This window comes from Colletotrichum chrysophilum (assembly GCF_026319265.1).
Source record: "Colletotrichum chrysophilum strain AFK26 chromosome Unknown scaffold_59, whole genome shotgun sequence".
Taxonomy (NCBI): domain Eukaryota; kingdom Fungi; phylum Ascomycota; class Sordariomycetes; order Glomerellales; family Glomerellaceae; genus Colletotrichum; species Colletotrichum chrysophilum.
The window spans coordinates 59,633-77,075 of record NW_026517346.1 but is presented as its reverse complement, the minus strand read 5'-3'; the positions used below and the strand labels follow the sequence as shown (position 1 = coordinate 77,075).

Genomic DNA, 17,443 nt, shown 5'->3' with positions numbered 1-17,443 from the left:
AATCATAATCTTTGATTTTGACGGTCTCTATATACCGAGCTTCATTTTACCCGTAACGTCCATCGCCGCGTTAAAAAAAAATTGAACCATCTCGCCAATTAACCAATTTCTACCCATTTATATAACCGCTTTAAATGATCTGCTGGAAAGCACGGTTGATAGGAGAGCGGACGTTGGGAACGCTCTTCCAGAAGTCGACGGTGGCAACCGCACGCTTGGAGATGCCCTCGGGGGTGAACTCGAACTTCTGCGCAGATTGTTAGCAAAGATTGTAAGAAATGGCCCTGATGAGTGCAACTTGCCTTGTAGACGTCCTTGTAAGGCCCGGAAGCACCGAAGCGGTTGATACCGAACTGCTCGTGAGAGAAGCGCTCCCAGCCGAGAGTGCTCATGACCTCAACGGACATGATGGGGTGGCCGTCGGGAAGGACGGAGAGCTTGTACTCCTTGGACTGGGCCTCGAAGACCTCAGTGCAGGGCATGGAGACGACACGGGCAGTGAGGTTGTGCTTCTCCTTAAGGTACTTGACGGCATCGACGCAGATGCAGACCTCGGAACCGGTGGAGACGAGGGTGACGTCGGCGTTCTCAGCCTCGTGCAGGACGTAACCACCCTTGATGGCCTTCTCGATGACGGAGCCCTCAAGCTGGGGCAGGTTCTGGCGAGAGAGGGCGATGATGGAGGGAGTGTGCTTGGAGGTCAGAGCAACGTAGTAGGCGGCAGAGGTCTCGTTACCGTCGGCAGGGCGCCAGACCATGTTGTTGGGGAGGGCACGGAAGTGGGCGAGGGTCTCGATAGGCTGGTGAGTAGGGCCGTCCTCACCAAGACCGATGGAGTCGTGGGTGGCAACCCAGATGGCGCGGACCTGGGAGAGGGCGGTAAGACGGACGGCACCGGCGGCGTAGGAGACGAAGTTGAGGAAGGTACCGCCGTAGGGGAGGATGGTGCCGTAGGCAGCGAGACCGTTCATGATGGCACCCATGGCGTGCTCACGGACACCGTAGCGGATGTAGCGACCAGAGTAGTCACCAAGGCCGGTTGAGGGGGCCTGGAAGTCGACGGCGGCCTTCCAGCGGGTCAGGTTGGAGCCAGTCAAGTCGGCAGAACCACCGACAAGCTCGGGAATGACGCTCTCGATCTTGGCCAGTACAGTCTCGGAAAGCTTGCGAGAAGCGATGGCAGGGTCGGCGGGGGTGTAGACGGGCAGAGCCTTCTCCCAGCCCTCGGGGAGCTCGCCGGTGAGACGGCGGTGGAGGTCCTTGGCCTCGTTGGGGTACTTCTCGGCGTACGAGTTGAGGAGCTTGTTCCACTCCTGCTCAGCAGCGGCACCCTCGGCGGCGTGCGCGTTGTACTGGTCGTAGACCTCCTGGGGAACGACGAAAGACTGCTCGGGGTTGAAGCCGAACTTCTCCTTGAGCTGCTTGATGTCGTCAGCCTTGAGGGGAGAGCCGTGGACACCGTGGGTGCCCTGCTGGAGGGAGCCGAAACCAATGATGGTCTTGAGCTGGATGAGGGTGGGCTTGTCCTTGGACTTCTGGGCCTGAGCAATGGCCTTCTCGATGCTGTCGAGGTCGCTGTTGCCGTCCTCGACGGTGAGGACCTCCCAGCCGAAGGCCTCGTAGCGCTTGACAACGTCCTCAGTGAAGGCGACGTTGGTGTCACCGTCAATGGAGATGTGGTTGTCGTCCCAGATGGCAATCAGGTTGCCGAGCTGGAGGTGACCAGCCAGGGAGGAGGCCTCACCGGAGACACCCTCCATCAAGCAACCATCACCGAGGAAGCAGTATGTGTAGTTGTCGGAAACGGTGAAGTTGTCCTTGTTGTAGACGGCGGCGGTGTGAGCCTGGGCGATGGCCAGACCAACAGCGTTGCAGATACCCTGACCGAGAGGGCCAGTGGTGACCTCAACACCGGGGGTGTCGTGAGCCTCGGGGTGACCGGGGGTGATGCTGTCGACCGTCTTCGGAGGGGTAAGCAATTGCTTGGGCATTGAACGTCACTAGACACTTACGCGGAACTTCTTCAGGTCGTCGATGGAGACGCCGTAGCCGAAGAGGTGGAGGAGGGCATACTGCAGCATGCAGCCGTGTCCGTTGCTGAGGGATTGGTCAGCCCATGGGTCCAGCGGAGATGTGAGCTCGGAGATCGAGTGAGGGACTTACGAGAGGACAAAGCGATCACGGTTCGCCCACTTGGGGTTCTTGGGGTTGAACTTCATGAACTTGTTGAACAGAACGTGGGCGACCGGCGCCATACCCCTGGAGACGGCTTGTCAGTTTTCTGTTCGGGGTTCTCATCAAAAGCGCGCATCGTGGGGGGAGCACATACATGGGCGCACCGGGGTGGCCGGAGTTGCTGTTGAAGGTGGCATCGACCTGGAGTGAATATTGTCAGCCGTAGCTCTGGTGAAGCTGCTTCTCGCGATGGCGATTGCGTGGTTGCGAGCAGTCCTCATCATGCCACGGCCAATGGGCTGGCAATGGCGGGGTCGAGAGACAAATCTCAACAACAACAACGGTGGCGGGGTAAAATCTGGCGGGGAGGATGAAACTCACGGCCAACAGGCGGATCGTGTTGATCGCCTTCCAGTCTTGCTCGGTGTAACCCATGGTGTCTGATTTCTGCGTTCTTCCAAGAGAGAAACTCGGTCAAGGAGGAAGAGGAGATGGATGGGAAAAGGTAGAAAAAAGTTGGGAGGCAGCGGTAGAAATACAAACGGGACGTCTGAGAGAGGAGACGGAGAAGGGGCGGTGGTATGTGTCTACTGCATGCACCTCAGTGTTTGGCCGCAAGGCAATTATTGAGCACCTGGTGGGGACCTTGACGTGGGAGTGGACAGTGGAACATGGAGGGGTGAGGTACATTGACTGCACCTGTGCTTGATGGAGGGGGATGGAGGGGCAACACCTCAGACGGGCAGACAGAGACAGAGACAGAAACAGACCACCCACTGCCGCTGCCTCCCTCACACTAGACGTGGGCTGGACGTGCAGGCCACCGTGGAATGTGTTCCGAAGTATTCTCTCCATGTTTTGGTGTGTTGACTTCTTCCATCTCAGGCAAGGCAGTGCGCCATACAGCATCTTCCATTACCTACTTTTCCCCGGGAGGCACCTCACGTAAGTGCCCTACTTGGCAAGCCATCGTCAAAGGTAAGCTCGAGCCACAGCATCGGAAAGAGCTTCGTTCGCTGTGGAAGGAGACCTGGGACAGCAGCCAGAGGTACATCTCGTTAACAGCTAACGTCATACCACGACGGGGTACCTCGAGCTCTGTCGACTGTCACCAGCTAGCTTCCTAGCCTCTAGGTAGGTAGGTACCTTGAGGTAAGGTAGGTAGGTGCGTTGCACGGCGGCGGGATGCCCGGCGGCATACCGCCCCCCGGTGCCGCTTTCCCCCATCCCATGGAACTCGCCCTCGACGTCCATTGATGCACCTTACTCTTTCCGCTCCCAATCTCCCGGCTCAATCCAATATTCCAGGGCAGAAACTGGCATCACCACCAGGGGGAAAAAGTCACGCATATCCCGTTCTTCCAGAAGCACCCCCATCCTGATACAATCTTCACATGAAGTGGGGGTACACTTGGCCTGTCGTGTTTTTTTAACGCTGTTCCCCAATTTTCCGGTCTTGTCCTTGGCCGGCAGGACGGCGGTGCAGGCTTCAGCTCGTCTCAACCATCTTGAACGCTGTGGACTGACCTTGCCTGGATGCGTCTGTATGAAATGCTGGCGGTTCTTGCTCCTCTCCCAGGTGTTCCGTGGCTGGCCCAGCCCACCGCCATTGGTGGCTTTCGCCCAAGTCGCCGTCCAAAAGTGGTGTACTTCACCCGCCGACGACTGCGAATTTCGAATTCCAATTCACCCGGCAACCCCTGCGAGGCAAAAATGCCCGGCCCAAATTCAACCTCCCGTCTGCGCTCTCGGTGCTTGTACCGACTGACCCTACCGACGTCGGTCTGACACCTGGAAAGGCAATCCCACCTCGACGAATCATACCGCCATCGCCCGTTGTAGGGCATCTTTCTCAGTCAGCAACCACTAGACGTATCACATTTTTTACAGTGACGTCTTTTTCGACATTCGCAAGAGTCAGTTCATGTCGATGAGCTTCACTCGATGCCACTGTTGACTCGTGCGAACGACCAACGGCTCCGATGGATCGTCATCCAGAAAAACTGTCGTCATAATGCCCACAACGCGTCGCCTGGGTCCCCCTTCGGCATCTCTCCTCTGGCAACTTCGGCTTCGCCTTGACTAATCCATGGAGCACTGGAGACGTTCGAATGTGCCTGGATCGTCGATATCAATTCTGTTTGGGTATCTCCGGCCCACACCGGAGTGAGCTGGAGCAAGCACGCTGGAGTCTGCAAGGCCGATGCCCCTCCGCCTCCCGCCAGTAGGCTCCGTCTATTTATTCGCTCACGATGCTGCCGCGTCGGCCATAGGCCCAGAGACCTCCGGACTTTAAGCCTCGTCTGAGGTACACCGTCGCTCAGGGAGAGCCAAGCGCCGAAAATACCCTTCTGCGAGACCTTTGCCAGGACCTCCCAGCGCTTCCCGGGCCCCTTGCTGCGACCTGCCTCTCGCTCGCGCTGTTTCAAGCCGGCGACGCGGATAAGCTCTGGCCCCTCCCCATCACCACGCCCGCCTGGCATCCCCTGGTCGAATCTCGTGCTGAGATCCAGTCATGTTAGTGGACCCTGGCTGCATAATGACACCTTCGTGTCCCTATGGTTGAGTCCTGGCCCCTCTGATTTTTTCCCTCGTCTGAGGTCGCAGCCTTTCCTACTGAGGGATTGCCCCTCCAACGACCCCTCCATACAGGCCGCGCCTCGCGTCCCAAGATGCGCGACATCCGTGGCATGGCCAAGAATGAGGACAGGATTCCGAGTCTCGACAGAAACTCTGTTCCTGAGTGATGGCAAACGGTGGCCAAATGCTGAAGAATCCTCTTCTTCGCTGGACATCCGCGCCAAACATACAAGTGCATGCATGCAACAGCCGCCGGTGCATCAACTGCAGAGATAGGAGGAGAGAGGGAAAAAAAGAATCCAAACCCTGGCGTGTATCAGGACGCGGAACTCGGGGACGGCAGAATGCACGCCGTGACCGTTAAAAATGCGCGATGCCACGAGGCCATTTTCAACCGTTTTCTGCCTGGCTGCTCACCTGCCCCAAGACTTTTTTTTTTCTCTTGACTGAGAAAGGCTGGCTGTCCTCCAATTCTCAACAGCTGTGCTCCGGCGCCGGTGAGCACGGGCCACCCGGCTGGGATACAGCCAGTTTCGTATTTATCCGCACAAATCAAGGCGGCCCCAGGCCCAAGCTCCCGCTTCCCTGCGGATGACATCAAGCCTCTCCACCCGCATATCCGCCACTCCAGCCGACAATGTATCCGTCGCCGGGTTGAGATTCAGCGGAGGAAGCTGCGAAAAGTTCTTCAGTTCGGGATAGAATATCGAGAGCCGCGTTTGCATCATCTCAGGGGCCTTTGGTTATCGAACTCGGCCTCACTTTTGGCGATTCGGGCCTACTCCTCAACTGCCGGCGTCTGCGTACGGAAGCATTCCGAGGCATGAGTTGACGTTGTCAAAGATCGACTGCATGCTCTGCCACGAATCATATCAGCGCTGATACTAATGCCAGGTACATTTGTCAAGTCGCCTCATGATTGTCGATTTTTCGTAGTATGTCAGTGCATCACGAGGCTTCACTCGGTCTCAGTTGGTGAGAGTGAGCTCTCATGTGTATTCTCACCATACACTAGTGTCTGTCACTCAACCACAGGTGAAAGCGGGCGGTGTGGATCCTGCCCGATTGAGTTTTCGCCTTACCCAGACCACAGCCACCATCAGCTTCACAAACTTGAAGATAGCTTCTACCATAGCCAGAAATCAATTTCACATATCAGCACCACGGAGTTTATTTCAGCCTCGCCCGTGAACTACGCCTCTCACAACCTCCAGCCTCACGTTCGTCTCGTCTCACAACGCAACCACCCATCACCCCGCCACAAACCCCTCCACCCCTCCCAATCTCAACATCACAAGCATATCAAAATGCCGAGAGAAAAGAACATGTCCAGGGACAACATGTCCATGCCCAAAAAGCAGGCCAAAAAGCCCACCAAACCACAAAAGCAAAAACCAAAGCAGCCACCCAAACAGCAGCCCACACAATCCTCATCCTCCTCCTCTGCCGCCGCCGTCGTCCCCTCGCTGCCCGTCCCTCTCCAGCAACGCCTCCTCGACACCTTCAACGCAGCCTTCTCCCCCGTCCTCGCCTCCCCGTCTTTCCCCGCCCTTCTCCAGGAGGTCAAAGCCGCCCTCTACGCCCGCGACTTCGACGCTGCCTTCGCCAACGCCGCCCCGGACTCCCTCGACGCCTACGCCGCCCGCTGGAGCCCCACGCGCGCGCTGGGCTACGCCGGCGTGCTGCTCGCCGTTGGGGAGTACTTGGAAGAAGCGCATCTCGTCCGGGACGGCGCCGGCTCCGATGATGGGCCCGCCGCCGAGCCGGAGGCGGAGGAGGAACCCGCCGACGGCAAGCCGGAAACCCAAGCCCAGGCCCAAAAGACGATCAAGATGTTCTCTATCGGCGGCGGCGCGGCCGAGATAGCCTCCTTCGGCGCCTACCTCTCAACGCACGCCCCGTCTCTCGCAGGACACATCCACCTCCTCGACTCGGCGCCGTGGGGCCCCGTGGTGAGCAAGCTCCAAGACGCGCTCGGCACGCCGCCGCCGCTCTCGAAGTACGCCAACGCGGCGGCGAGAGCCTCCAACGCGGCGCTGCTCCCCGCGTCGCACCTCACAGCGACCTTCACGCAGCGCGACGTGCTGTCCATGTCACGCGACGAACTGGGCTCCGCGCTCGGCAACGACGTATTATTGGTCACATTACTATTCACCCTCAACGAGCTCTACACCTCTGCGGGCATCGGCAAGACGACGGCCTTCCTGCTGAATCTAAGCGCCACGGTCCCCTCGGGGAGTTTGTTGCTGGTCGTGGACAGCCCCGGGAGCTACTCGGAAGCCGCCGTGGGGAAGGAATCCAAGAAGTACCCCATGCAGTGGCTGCTCGACCACACGCTCCGCAAGGACGATAAGCCCGTGGAGGGGTGTCTGTGGGAGAAGGTCGAGTCGCACGACTCCGTGTGGTTCCGGCTGGCCGAGGGCCTACGTTACCCCATCTCTCTGGAAAACATGCGCTATCAAATGCACCTCTACCGCGCCACAAGACCCTGAACGCCGGCGAAACAAAAGGGATAAACATGAAAGGGCGGATATCTATGAATGAAAAGGGGAAAATGCTTCTATGCCCATACAAGTCTCTTGATGGAGTAGCTTAGGTGGTCTAAAAGCCCGGTGCTCTGTCTCGCTTCCTCCAAGGAAATGATATCGCCTTTCTCAATGATACTCTCGGTGCCGGGCCTCTCTTTGCCCGGCTGGCTGAGGAATGCCAATCGCTCGACCTCAGCGCAGATGCTGACGACCTGCTGGATCTCGCTCATCTTCGGCCCGTCGCCGGTGACTGCCGCGGAGGACTGGGAGTACGGCGCCTTGAAGGCGACCTTTCGGATCGGCGGGGCCTTGGGGCGACCGCCACCGAGGAGACTGCTCAAGGCAGATTGTGCGGGTTGTGCTGTGTGAGGATGCTGGTGCTCCTCGGTACTCGAAGTCTTGCTGCGCTTGACGCCCAAGTTGGAGAACGTTCTGGTGTTGGTCCTGGTGACGTCGTTCTTGCCGGGTTGGTACGACACCACGAAGCCGACGTTCTTCGTCTCGTCCGTCTGGCCCGGGGAGACGGTCGAGATGATGTACGTGCCAAATTTGATGCCTACGACGTGCGCGAGGTCGATGCGCTCAAAGGAGGAGACCTTGTCGAGGTTCCAATCGAAGCGGCAGAGGTACAGAGCGGCGTCGGTCAGGAGAAGGACAACCTCTTCGAAGGGAAGAGATCGCAGATTGTCGGATGTGTGAGGGCTGAAGAGAACCCAGCCGCCCATGAACTCTTCGCTCTCGTCTGAGATGACACGTCTTTGGGAGAGCTCGATAGCTTGTTCTCGCATCTTTAGCATGGAAACGGCGGGGTCCTTGGTCATCATCTCGGCTTCGAATTCCTGGAAGACCATGGAATTGACGTTGCCGAGGAGGAAATCGATGGCAGCTTGGCTAAAGTAGTCATTGACCATGCTGGGCTGTGTTAGCGAGCGAAAGATAAAAGAACGAATAGAGCTTACCCGTTGTAAAAGCGTGTCATTGAAAGACCAAGATCATTAAGAGCTCCGCCGAGGTTCCTCTTCTTCGTCCTCGTGTAATCGCCCTTCATAGCGGCTGTAGATGCGTACTGTTTCGAAATGGCGTCTCCATTGTCTGCCCACAGCGTGTTGAACCAAGGGGTCTGCTGGTCAACCTGAGCAGCAAGATCATATCCTTCCGCCTTGAGCTGACTCTCCAACATGTACTTGCCGAACGAGCTCTGGCAGACATTTGTTCTATCCAGGCAGTCCATGCAATTGGTGCGAAGAACGCCCTGCTGTTTTGTCGAAATCTTGCCGGCTTCTTCAACGGTGCTGCCGAAATTGTCCAACTTGTCGCGGAGATCATCGAGAAGCAGACTGACGTTCTCAAATTTCATTCCACGGCATGCAGCATGGAAATCGAACCATTCAAAGGGAACCGCGGCATTCTCACCCGTGAAGACTTCCTCGTTCAGCCTTTCCACCGTCTTCTCGTACTGGCCTCCAACCGTCGACTCCACGCCGTGCTTTTCCACCAAGTTGACGATCTGCAGGCCACCGTACTCCGTCGTCAAACGCTCGAAATGCTTCTTGGCTGCGGCATAGTTTGCTTCGGGTGAGTGCTGAATGAGGGGCGCAGGCTTCAGGGAGTATGGCGACTGAGTGAAGAATAGTGGAATACTACCGCGAATCTGAAGGAACGAGTAAATCTTTGAAGACTTGTCCCAGGTTGTGCTGGACAGAATCTGCTCTGTCTCGACGGCGTTCGCGACGTATCCCTGCTCGTCGATGCCGCGTCTGAGATATCGCAAACCAGCTCTTTGCGTAGATCGGCGTGAGATCACGGTCAGGAGGAACTTCTTCTCAGTAGGGCGAAGATCGATAGAGTCCCGGACGGTTTCCGTCGGCGGAGAAGTTGGTTCGGAGCTGGGCTGTCGGATTGTTGACATCTCTACAGAGTCTCCAAGACTATCATCTGTCTGCGGGGGACTGCTGTCCACTACAAAGTGCCGCTGGCCAACGAAGCCCTGCATTAGGGGTAGCAGAAGTGACTCTTCTCCGGCTTTCATCAAAGGCCTCAGAGTATTCTTGTTCCAAAAGAACATGGGGTCGACGCGGGTGTGCAAAGGCACTTCGTCAGACTGCAACCTCGAGTCATTTGCCCATCGCCGAGTGATGTCGACATCGTACGAGAAGTAGAAGCTACGCGATGACCCAAAGAAGATCTGGGTCATTCTGAGAAGCTTTGGAAGCAAAGTCGACGTCGGCACGGGTTCGTCGGAGTCGTCTATGGCTGAACTAGAGGCCGCATTGGCAGCGGCAGCTTGATCGACGGAGCGACGAACCTGGTCCGCAGTGCCGCTCCATCCTGCATTCCTTTTCTGATCTTGAGTCCATCCACTCTTACTGAACCATCTCTGCGCGAACCTTCCGTAGCTACCTCTTCTGCCAATTACATCCTTTGCGACAGTGCTTTTAACAGGGTCGGCTCCATTCTTGGTCGGCGCATGATCCTCAACTTCGTCACCGCTGGCAGGGAGCTCGACGAAGTCGTCGCTGTCGCTATCGTCGGCGTCCTTATCCGTCTTCCTCTCCTCGAGGTGAAGTGCCGTCTGTGCGATTGCATCGCTAGCGTCCTTCTGGGAGGCGCAAGGGGTGACGGCAACTTCGGTGACGACGTAAATCGGGCAACCACAAATCTGCGCAACCTGTTGTCGTCGGGTAATCGTGATCAGGTAGCTGAGTCTCGAGACCGTGATCAGTCCTGGTCGTCGGCCATGGTCAGCTTCGGATTTGCGTAGCTGGAGCTGTGGCTGGGGAGCTCGGGGCACAAACCTATAACGCCGAAGGCCTCAAAAGAGGAATTTGGCTGGGAGAGATCGGGGATCTGCTCGCGAGATGCAGGGGTTATTGCAGAGTCGCCATATTTGATCCTGACCGGTTGCGCGGGGCGTTGTCCTTTGGTCACGAATGGCTGGATTATCAGGCCGTCAACCGCAGCGCAGATGATGATCTTGCGTGCGATACCGGGCATTGTGCGATGCGGGACCACACAGGGCGTGCGTGCCAGAAGACGACGGAAACTATTCTAGGGAAAAGTCGAGGCCGTTAAAACTGTATGCAAAAGAGCCATGGATAGGGAGTAGTGCGAATTATTTGTCGGATTGGACGGATATTCAAACATTAACAGTGTTGGTCTGTAGGTGGGTTGGCGAGCATATCGCATGCAGGGGCAGAATGAGACGTTTTGGGTGCTGCGAACTGCTGATGATGTCGCCCAAATGGAACATGTAGCTATGACATGGGTGGTGGGCCGCGGGGTAACGTCAGTCTGCAGTTGCCCAGCGCGAGTCCAGGTCACGCCCGAGACACCGGCCCGATGAGTGGCTCAATGAGGTGGTTTGTCAGGTCAGGCCAGGTGCATCTGGTCCAGCGCTGTGTCTTCCAATGGACCATCGTCTGCTAGTGCTGGTAGGGTCGTTGCTGCGTTCTGAGCCGTCATTCGCTCGTGCGCAACTCAGCACATTTGCACTGGAGCTTCAAGCTTTCCGTCCAAATGTCCACATTTCTTCAGCTGAGGCATTGGACGCAGGCGGGCAGCCTCCGTCCCTCCCAACTCAAGCTTTCCCACTAGCTCATCCCGACTCATTTCACTTGTAGCTGCATATTCAGGGCACATTGCATTTCAAGTTTTTGACGATCTCGATTGACGCTTGTCCGCGGTTTGTGCATGGACTAACCATGCACTAGACCCCAAGAATAACTAGTCGACGCCTATCAACAATTGAGACTATTTTTCAAGTATTCAGGCTGCTGCAGCTTGACATTGGACCAAAGATTTCTGTCCGTCTTAACCACTAACATCCAAACTGTTTCCAGCGCATGTCCAGTCAAACATCAACGCCGCCCAATATTCTTTGTCATGGGTATCTTAGATGGCGAGTCTCTCGACCTTGTCCTTCAGAGCGCGGATGGGGCCGGCAAGCTCGCTGCCCTCGTTGGAGGTGATGGAAGCGGCAATGACGGCGCGGGAGACACCGCAGGCGCGGCCAAGGGCGGTCTTGGACTTGACGTAAACGTAGGGGACGTTCTTGTCCTCAGCCAGGAGAGGCAGGTGAAGAACAATGCTGAGGGGGTTGGTATCCGCGGCGAGGACGATAAGCTCGGAAACACCACGGTTGAGGGTCTTGGTGGCCTCGTTGGCTGTAAGAAGAAAGTCAGCAGCTGTTCGGTGGAGGCCAAGGAAGGAACGCAGCTGGTGGCTTCAGAGAGACAGGAGAAGTCAACGGAGTGAGACGGCTCGGGGACAAAACTTACCGCCCTTCTTCAGCTGGCGGTAGTGGGTGCACTGCTGAACCATGTCCAGAATCTCCTGCTGGAGAGCATCGTCGGCCAAAGGCCAGGCAGCGGACTCAGACATTGTTGCGGTGAGTGTCGAGAGATGTCTGCGAGAGAAAGTCAGAGTCTGTTGGTACAATCCCAAGCAGGACAGTTCGAGTGCTGCGTACCAAAGATATAAGGTGCAGGGTTCCTTGCGGTGGCTCGCCCTGGTCGTGAGGTCGAAATTCGTGATGAACGCGATGAAGAGATATCCAAAACTTTTTTCCTCCGAAAAGCGTAAGAAAAAAAAAATCCCACTTCCCCAAGCTTAACGGCAATTGCCGTTGGAGAGTGGATCTTGATGCGACTGGAGTGGAGCTCTTCGGAACGCAGGTTCTGCCGTGCACCGCCTCATTCCATCAGGTGCCTCTCCTGACTTACGTAAGTGCACGGAGCTGTCAACGCGCCGCAAAACCTTGCAACCAACCAGAAGGCCAACCTGGAAACCAGATCTTAACACAGCACACCTCATCTCGAGCCGTCGCCGAAGCAGCAGTCGAACCTCGCCCGTCCCAACCAGCCATCACCGCAATCGTCCGCAACCCACTCTTCGCCGCATCTCCTTCAGTTCCCGACCCTCTCTTCATCTTTTTCTTTCGACTACCCCGTCTTCGACGTTAATTAAACCGCCAAGATGCCTTCCGAGCTTTGGTACGTCAACAACACAGCCCGTGTTGCCCCCGTCCCGACAACAGCTCCCTATCCATCGCTCAGAGCTCCCAAGTCCATCCATCTCGCGCCCCAACATGCCCATCTAGCTTCATCATGTCTGTCTAAAGCTCATATGCTAACGCGATCATGTCACAGCCCCGTCTATGCGGTTCGTCATCCCTGTGCCCACTCGAGTCAACGATCCATGACGTCGCCTCCCCCCTGCGTCCATTCGAATGAGCCATTTGGGCATCGCCGATACATCGCGTCCGACAATCATCGCTAACATGTCATTAGCCCTTCTTCGGTGCCATGGGCTGCACCGTCGCCATCGTCTTCACCTGCCTGGGTGCCTCTTACGGTACCGCGAAGTCCGGTGTCGGTATTTCGGCTATGGGTGTTCTGCGCCCTGACCTGATCGTCAAGAGTACGCGAATCCGCATCCATCGAACCGTCGTCCGCGACGCGCCTTACGAATTTAGGACGTTACTGACAGTTTCGCGATAGACATTGTCCCTGTCATTATGGCTGGTATCATTGCCATTTACGGTCTCGTCGTGTCCGTCCTTATCTCCGATGGTCTCCAGCAGGAGATGTCTCTGTACACTGGTTTCATCCAGTTCGGCGCTGGTCTCGCTGTCGGTCTGGCCGGTCTTGCTGCCGGTTTCGCCATCGGTATTGTTGGTGACGCTGGTGTCCGTGGAACTGCTCAACAGCCTCGTCTCTTCGTCGGCATGATTCTGATTCTCATTTTCGCCGAAGTCTTGGGTATGCGACGCCCCTTGCTTTCTGAACTGAAACCTGTTTACTAACGAACGTGCCCCAGGTCTCTACGGCTTGATTGTTGCCCTTCTCATGAACTCCAAGGCCAGCCAGGACGTCACCTGCTAAACGACGACAAACCCAACGACGAAAATGCTCGGTTGAACGGTTGACAAGATGTACTTACGCCACAACTAGCACGGGCATGAAATTGCCACATCATGGGCAACGACAAGATTATCATCAGCAGGCGCGTCGAAATACTCGAATCGAATCAGGTTTTATGGCATAGGCGTGGAAAACGGTCAAAGGTCACGAGATGCCAATGTTTTGTTTGGACGGTCGGGGAAATGCTTTCCCCGTCGGATGTCAAACTTATATGTACTATTGTGCCATCACAGGTATGCTATCCATTTCTGGGGGCGGTTGCTCAGCATAGACGGTGGTGGGGATGGAATTGTAGTCTAGGTTGCGATAATGCTTTCTTGCGTCTACTTTGATTATTGGTCCTCTACCGGTGATGTCTGTGTCAGTGTTCCCCGCAGTGATGTTGTGGTAAGCTCAACCAGACGACGATTTGGGGTGTATGACGTCTTGGAATTTGCGGCGAACCTCGACCCCGAAAGCAGCACACCAAACCAATTGGTTATGCCAGGTCGGAAGGAAACGACAAGCAATCGTGCCAGGTCAACTAATTGGGGTTTTTGTTTTTCTTCTAGCAATACTACTTGGTAATGGGGACCACTAGATTCTTGAGGGGACTTCTCAACGTCCTTGGCTTAGGTAAATTGGCTTTTGTCCTCGTTCATCATATGTAGTATTTTTGCCATGGCATTGCAGTTGCTGCAACATGTGACGAGGCATGGTCTCTCTGAATCCGCATAGTCTCCTCTTCTTGTAGAAGGAAGGCTTTGAGAGATTTGTCGGTCACAGGCAGAAAACAGCAAAGTCCGGGAGCAGTAAGTAGTGGTTACAACAATAGTATGCTCGCGGTGGATTGAATCAAACCTAGTGAAGTCCTGATTGAAGTTGTATAAACTCTTGTGATTCTCGAGTGAGATTTTCGCTGTGCTCAAGCTTCTCTTTTGATGGGGGGATTTCGAGGTCAAAAAGACTCAGAGCGATGGATATCACGATGATGACGGCGATGGAACACTCCATTTTTCGTTACCTGCTCGCTATGAACGAACTCACCTGCATACGTCACGTCCATCCGGCCTTTCAAAACACCTAACCTCTCTAGTTCTTTGCCTCCGCCGTGGGCTCTGCCGTGGCAGCCGCAGCCGCAGCAGCGGGAGCCTCCTTCTTGGGGAGCAGGCCGCGCAGGGACAGGTCGTAGACGACGTCCTCGACACGCTTGACGTCGTACTTTACCGCGTCGACACGCTTCCTCAGGATGTCGTTCTTGAGGTTGAGGAGCTGGAAGCCGGCGAAGAGGTCCTTGACGAAGGCGCTGATCTCGACGGGCATGGCGAAGTCGCCCATGGTGACGGCGTTGGTGGCCAGGCGGGAGAGCTCCTGGGTCACGTCGGTGAGGGCGAGGAGGTACTCCTCGATGGTGAGGTGGAAGGCGTCGCGGTCCTTGAGGTTGACGGGGACTGTTGGGGGCGGTCAGCTGTCGTTGGGATAGGTGTTGTGGGATGGCTAGGAGGCGAGGAGAGTGTGCTTGGTACGCACCCTTAAAGATCTCGCCGACCTCCTCGAGGCTGAGGAGGCGGGCGACGGGGCCGGGCTTGCCGTCGGCGGTAAGGCCGCCGAGCCAGCCGCAGAGGAGGACGGTGAAGATTGCGTTCTGGACTTGACGGTTCCACTTCTGGTTGTACCTGTTGAAATGTCAGTGACGTGCCTGGCGGAAGGGAGTGGATGGGAAGCGGCCTACTTGTAGTAAGGGTACTTGGAGGCAATCTCCTGCAGCTCGCCGATGACCTCGACCTCCTTCTGGATGCCCGTTTGGACGTCCGTGAGCAAGGGACCATCTGGGAGCGTCCGTCAGTCTGTGTGGCCATAAAGGTTGCTGCCATGTACTGAGGACTCACATTGCTCGCGCGGGGTGGCGTGAACGCGGGACAGCAGGCCCTGGACGTAGGAGATGGCCCTGTCAAGCTTCTGGACCGTCTGGCTCATCTGATCCCTAACCAGCTGGTCCTCATCGATCTTATTCTTGAGGTGCTCGAAGATTTGGGGGTCGAGCAGACGGGAGGCGGGGACCTCGCCCATGTTGGTGTCGTTGTCCATGGCTGGCGTGGTGTCAGTACGCTGGGATGGGCTTCTACAGAATAGCCACCGTTGGGGGCAACGATGAAAGGATTAGATTGAGAGGCAGCAACGTCACGAAGAGAGACGGTAGATACGAGAGATGGTGGTGAGATTGTTGTCGTCGGTGGACTGTGTTTGCCCTGCGATTTTGCACTTGCCATAACGAGGCCAAAAAAAAGAAATCAGAGTTTTCAACTCACCTCGATACGAATATTTTCGCTTGACCAGTTGGATGTTCCAGCAGAGCAGAAATCAATCGACAATTCTTGGGCCGTCACCTGGAAATATGTGATACGAATCCTGGGATGAGATTCTTACAATTCAGACGTCGTGCAAGGATGGGCAAGGCGGTCACTGCAGGCGAGTGGAGGGACGGCGGGAGAGACAAGGATCAGCGTAGAGCAGACGGGGTGCGGCTCAATTCTTGGGATATTTGTTTGCAGCAAATTACACAACATCTCAGCAATTCAACAACGTAAAAATCACCAAAGTTCGGAAGGGAGCAGAGGAAACCTTCTTCACAGGCCTGGGCGGAACCAGACACAGCAATGAAAGTCGAGAGGGGTTCGCGTCTCCTGGAGGCAGTGAAATACCAGGGACACGGTGGGCATGAGGGCATACGGCAAGCCGCAGAGGCCACTCTCCCGAGAGATCAAAAATAAGAATAATCACGATTGACCTCCGTGGAGGTCTTTCAGAGATTAAACTGAAAAGAACAGATACTACACTTGATCTAAGCCAAAAGGCAATAGAGAGCTAAGGAGAAGAAGAGGAGAAAAGGTTGAAAACGGGCGGACGATGGGAGGTATTTTATGCCTTTCCTGGGTGGCCTGTGCGGGGCCCCCGATCAGCCAGGGTACGTACTCCAGGCAGCAGTGAGGCCAATTTTTTGCGGGAAGGAGTGTACAGGTACGTAGCTCACCCGGCGAGCACCTTCTGCTGATTGGACGGTAAATCATCACGAGGTTGAGAACGAGAAAGTGCTCCTTCTGTTTGCTTGCCTGGCTGGGTATGCCGACCGGCCAGAAGCTTCCATCACGTGCCATCAGGCCAGGTGCAGCTCGAGGCAGCTGCCTTCTCTGGTTTTCGAACTCCAGATTGGCCTCACGTCTGAGATGGAAAGCAAGAGAGGAAGGCAGTGTCGAACCTGTGAGGCTCTACCCAGTTAGGTACTTTGACCTTGAGTGGTGACGAGGCGTCATTCCTCAAGGCATCTGTAGATTTATCACCTCTACGGATGGTTGCTCCTGATACAAAGGTGCATTCGTAACATTCGCGCGGTCGGAATCTTGCCATGGAGTAAATAAGAAATGGGGAACAACACAAAAGCATTACAGCCGAAGCCCTCCCAAGTGTGAGCGTCTCTGAAGCACATCCTCCATGGCATATAAAAGATCTGGCAATATCCACGGCAAGATCAAGCTGGGATCCGTCAGCAGACCGACTTTTGAAAATACCATGATCAATCTCCACGGCTTGCATGTCTGCATAGGTAATGCGCAAGCCCGCAGGCATGCTTGCTTTTCTTGATGTTGGTCCAACAGGGACATCGTAGCTCACTTGCACCTTCCGTGGCTCGCCGTGCCGTACGATTTGACTGGCGCGGTGAAGGAATGAGGAAGTACCGGTGACTAAGGCACCATCCGGAAGGACGAGACTTGTTTCTTCCTTTCCGGGCAAGCAGTGCGTTTCGCCGGCTGGAGAAGGAACTGCTTCTGATCGTTCAAGGAGCATCCCATCCATCTACATGACGGAGACGCGGACATTCTCAAAAAACCGCCCCCCATCTTCAATGTCCGAGAATCCCACATGTCCAAGGGCCCGTGAGGTGCATGCCATGCAGGCGTCGTCTAGCAAAGGCTGGGGAAATCTCATTACCGTCCCGGGCATGGTTGATCGAAATGGGCATTTAATAGCTTAGCTAATGATGGAGGTAATCTCGACGGCCAACCTCGGACACTGCAATGGCGCTGGGCGGCTACTGCACGGTGCACCTGCAAGCTTCGTCTAGCAGTTCCGGCAGCGGGGTCGCCAACCAGGATCCCAATTCAAGCAAAATCAAGCTTCCCATTGGCCTGCAACCTAGACGAGGCCTGCAGATGCGGGCCCTTGCACCGAGGAACCTCCCGAGGTTGGCTTGAGTAGGTACTT

General features: G+C 55.9%; 6 protein-coding genes across 6 annotated transcripts; 2 read left to right on the top strand and 4 right to left on the bottom strand.

The window, feature by feature from the left end:
• Nucleotides 1-130: 130 nt before the first annotated feature.
• On the bottom strand, nt 131-2,610 carry COL26b_007327 (uncharacterized protein; the record flags this gene model as incomplete). Its single annotated transcript, XM_053180123.1, has 6 exons — nt 131-247; nt 312-1,961; nt 2,013-2,097; nt 2,164-2,259; nt 2,330-2,376; nt 2,557-2,610. 6 exons carry the CDS (start codon nt 2,608-2,610, stop codon nt 131-133), a joined length of 2,049 nt encoding a protein of 682 aa, XP_053035894.1.
• Nucleotides 2,611-6,062: 3,452 nt separating this feature from the next.
• COL26b_007326 (uncharacterized protein) lies at nt 6,063-7,247 on the top strand (the record flags this gene model as incomplete). Its single annotated transcript, XM_053180122.1, has 1 exon — nt 6,063-7,247. One exon carries the CDS (start codon nt 6,063-6,065, stop codon nt 7,245-7,247), a length of 1,185 nt encoding a protein of 394 aa, XP_053035893.1.
• Nucleotides 7,248-7,315: 68 nt separating this feature from the next.
• Nucleotides 7,316-10,277, bottom strand: COL26b_007325 (uncharacterized protein; the record flags this gene model as incomplete). Its single annotated transcript, XM_053180121.1, has 3 exons — nt 7,316-8,195; nt 8,243-10,007; nt 10,079-10,277. The coding sequence occupies 3 exons, from the start codon at nt 10,275-10,277 to the stop codon at nt 7,316-7,318; spliced, it is 2,844 nt and encodes a 947-aa protein (XP_053035892.1).
• Nucleotides 10,278-11,174: 897 nt separating this feature from the next.
• SNU13_1 (RNA binding protein snu13) lies at nt 11,175-11,663 on the bottom strand (the record flags this gene model as incomplete). Its single annotated transcript, XM_053180120.1, has 2 exons — nt 11,175-11,446; nt 11,561-11,663. 2 exons carry the CDS (start codon nt 11,661-11,663, stop codon nt 11,175-11,177), a joined length of 375 nt encoding a protein of 124 aa, XP_053035891.1.
• A 594-nt stretch (nt 11,664-12,257) lies between these two features.
• VMA3 (H(+)-transporting V0 sector ATPase subunit c) lies at nt 12,258-13,165 on the top strand (the record flags this gene model as incomplete). The annotated part of the gene is made up of 5 exons (XM_053180119.1): nt 12,258-12,274; nt 12,431-12,443; nt 12,572-12,701; nt 12,782-13,042; nt 13,101-13,165. The coding sequence occupies 5 exons, from the start codon at nt 12,258-12,260 to the stop codon at nt 13,163-13,165; spliced, it is 486 nt and encodes a 161-aa protein (XP_053035890.1).
• A 1,110-nt stretch (nt 13,166-14,275) lies between these two features.
• COL26b_007322 (uncharacterized protein) lies at nt 14,276-15,271 on the bottom strand (the record flags this gene model as incomplete). The annotated part of the gene is made up of 4 exons (XM_053180118.1): nt 14,276-14,634; nt 14,714-14,859; nt 14,916-15,012; nt 15,073-15,271. 4 exons carry the CDS (start codon nt 15,269-15,271, stop codon nt 14,276-14,278), a joined length of 801 nt encoding a protein of 266 aa, XP_053035889.1.
• Between the last annotated feature and the right edge of the window lie 2,172 nt (nt 15,272-17,443).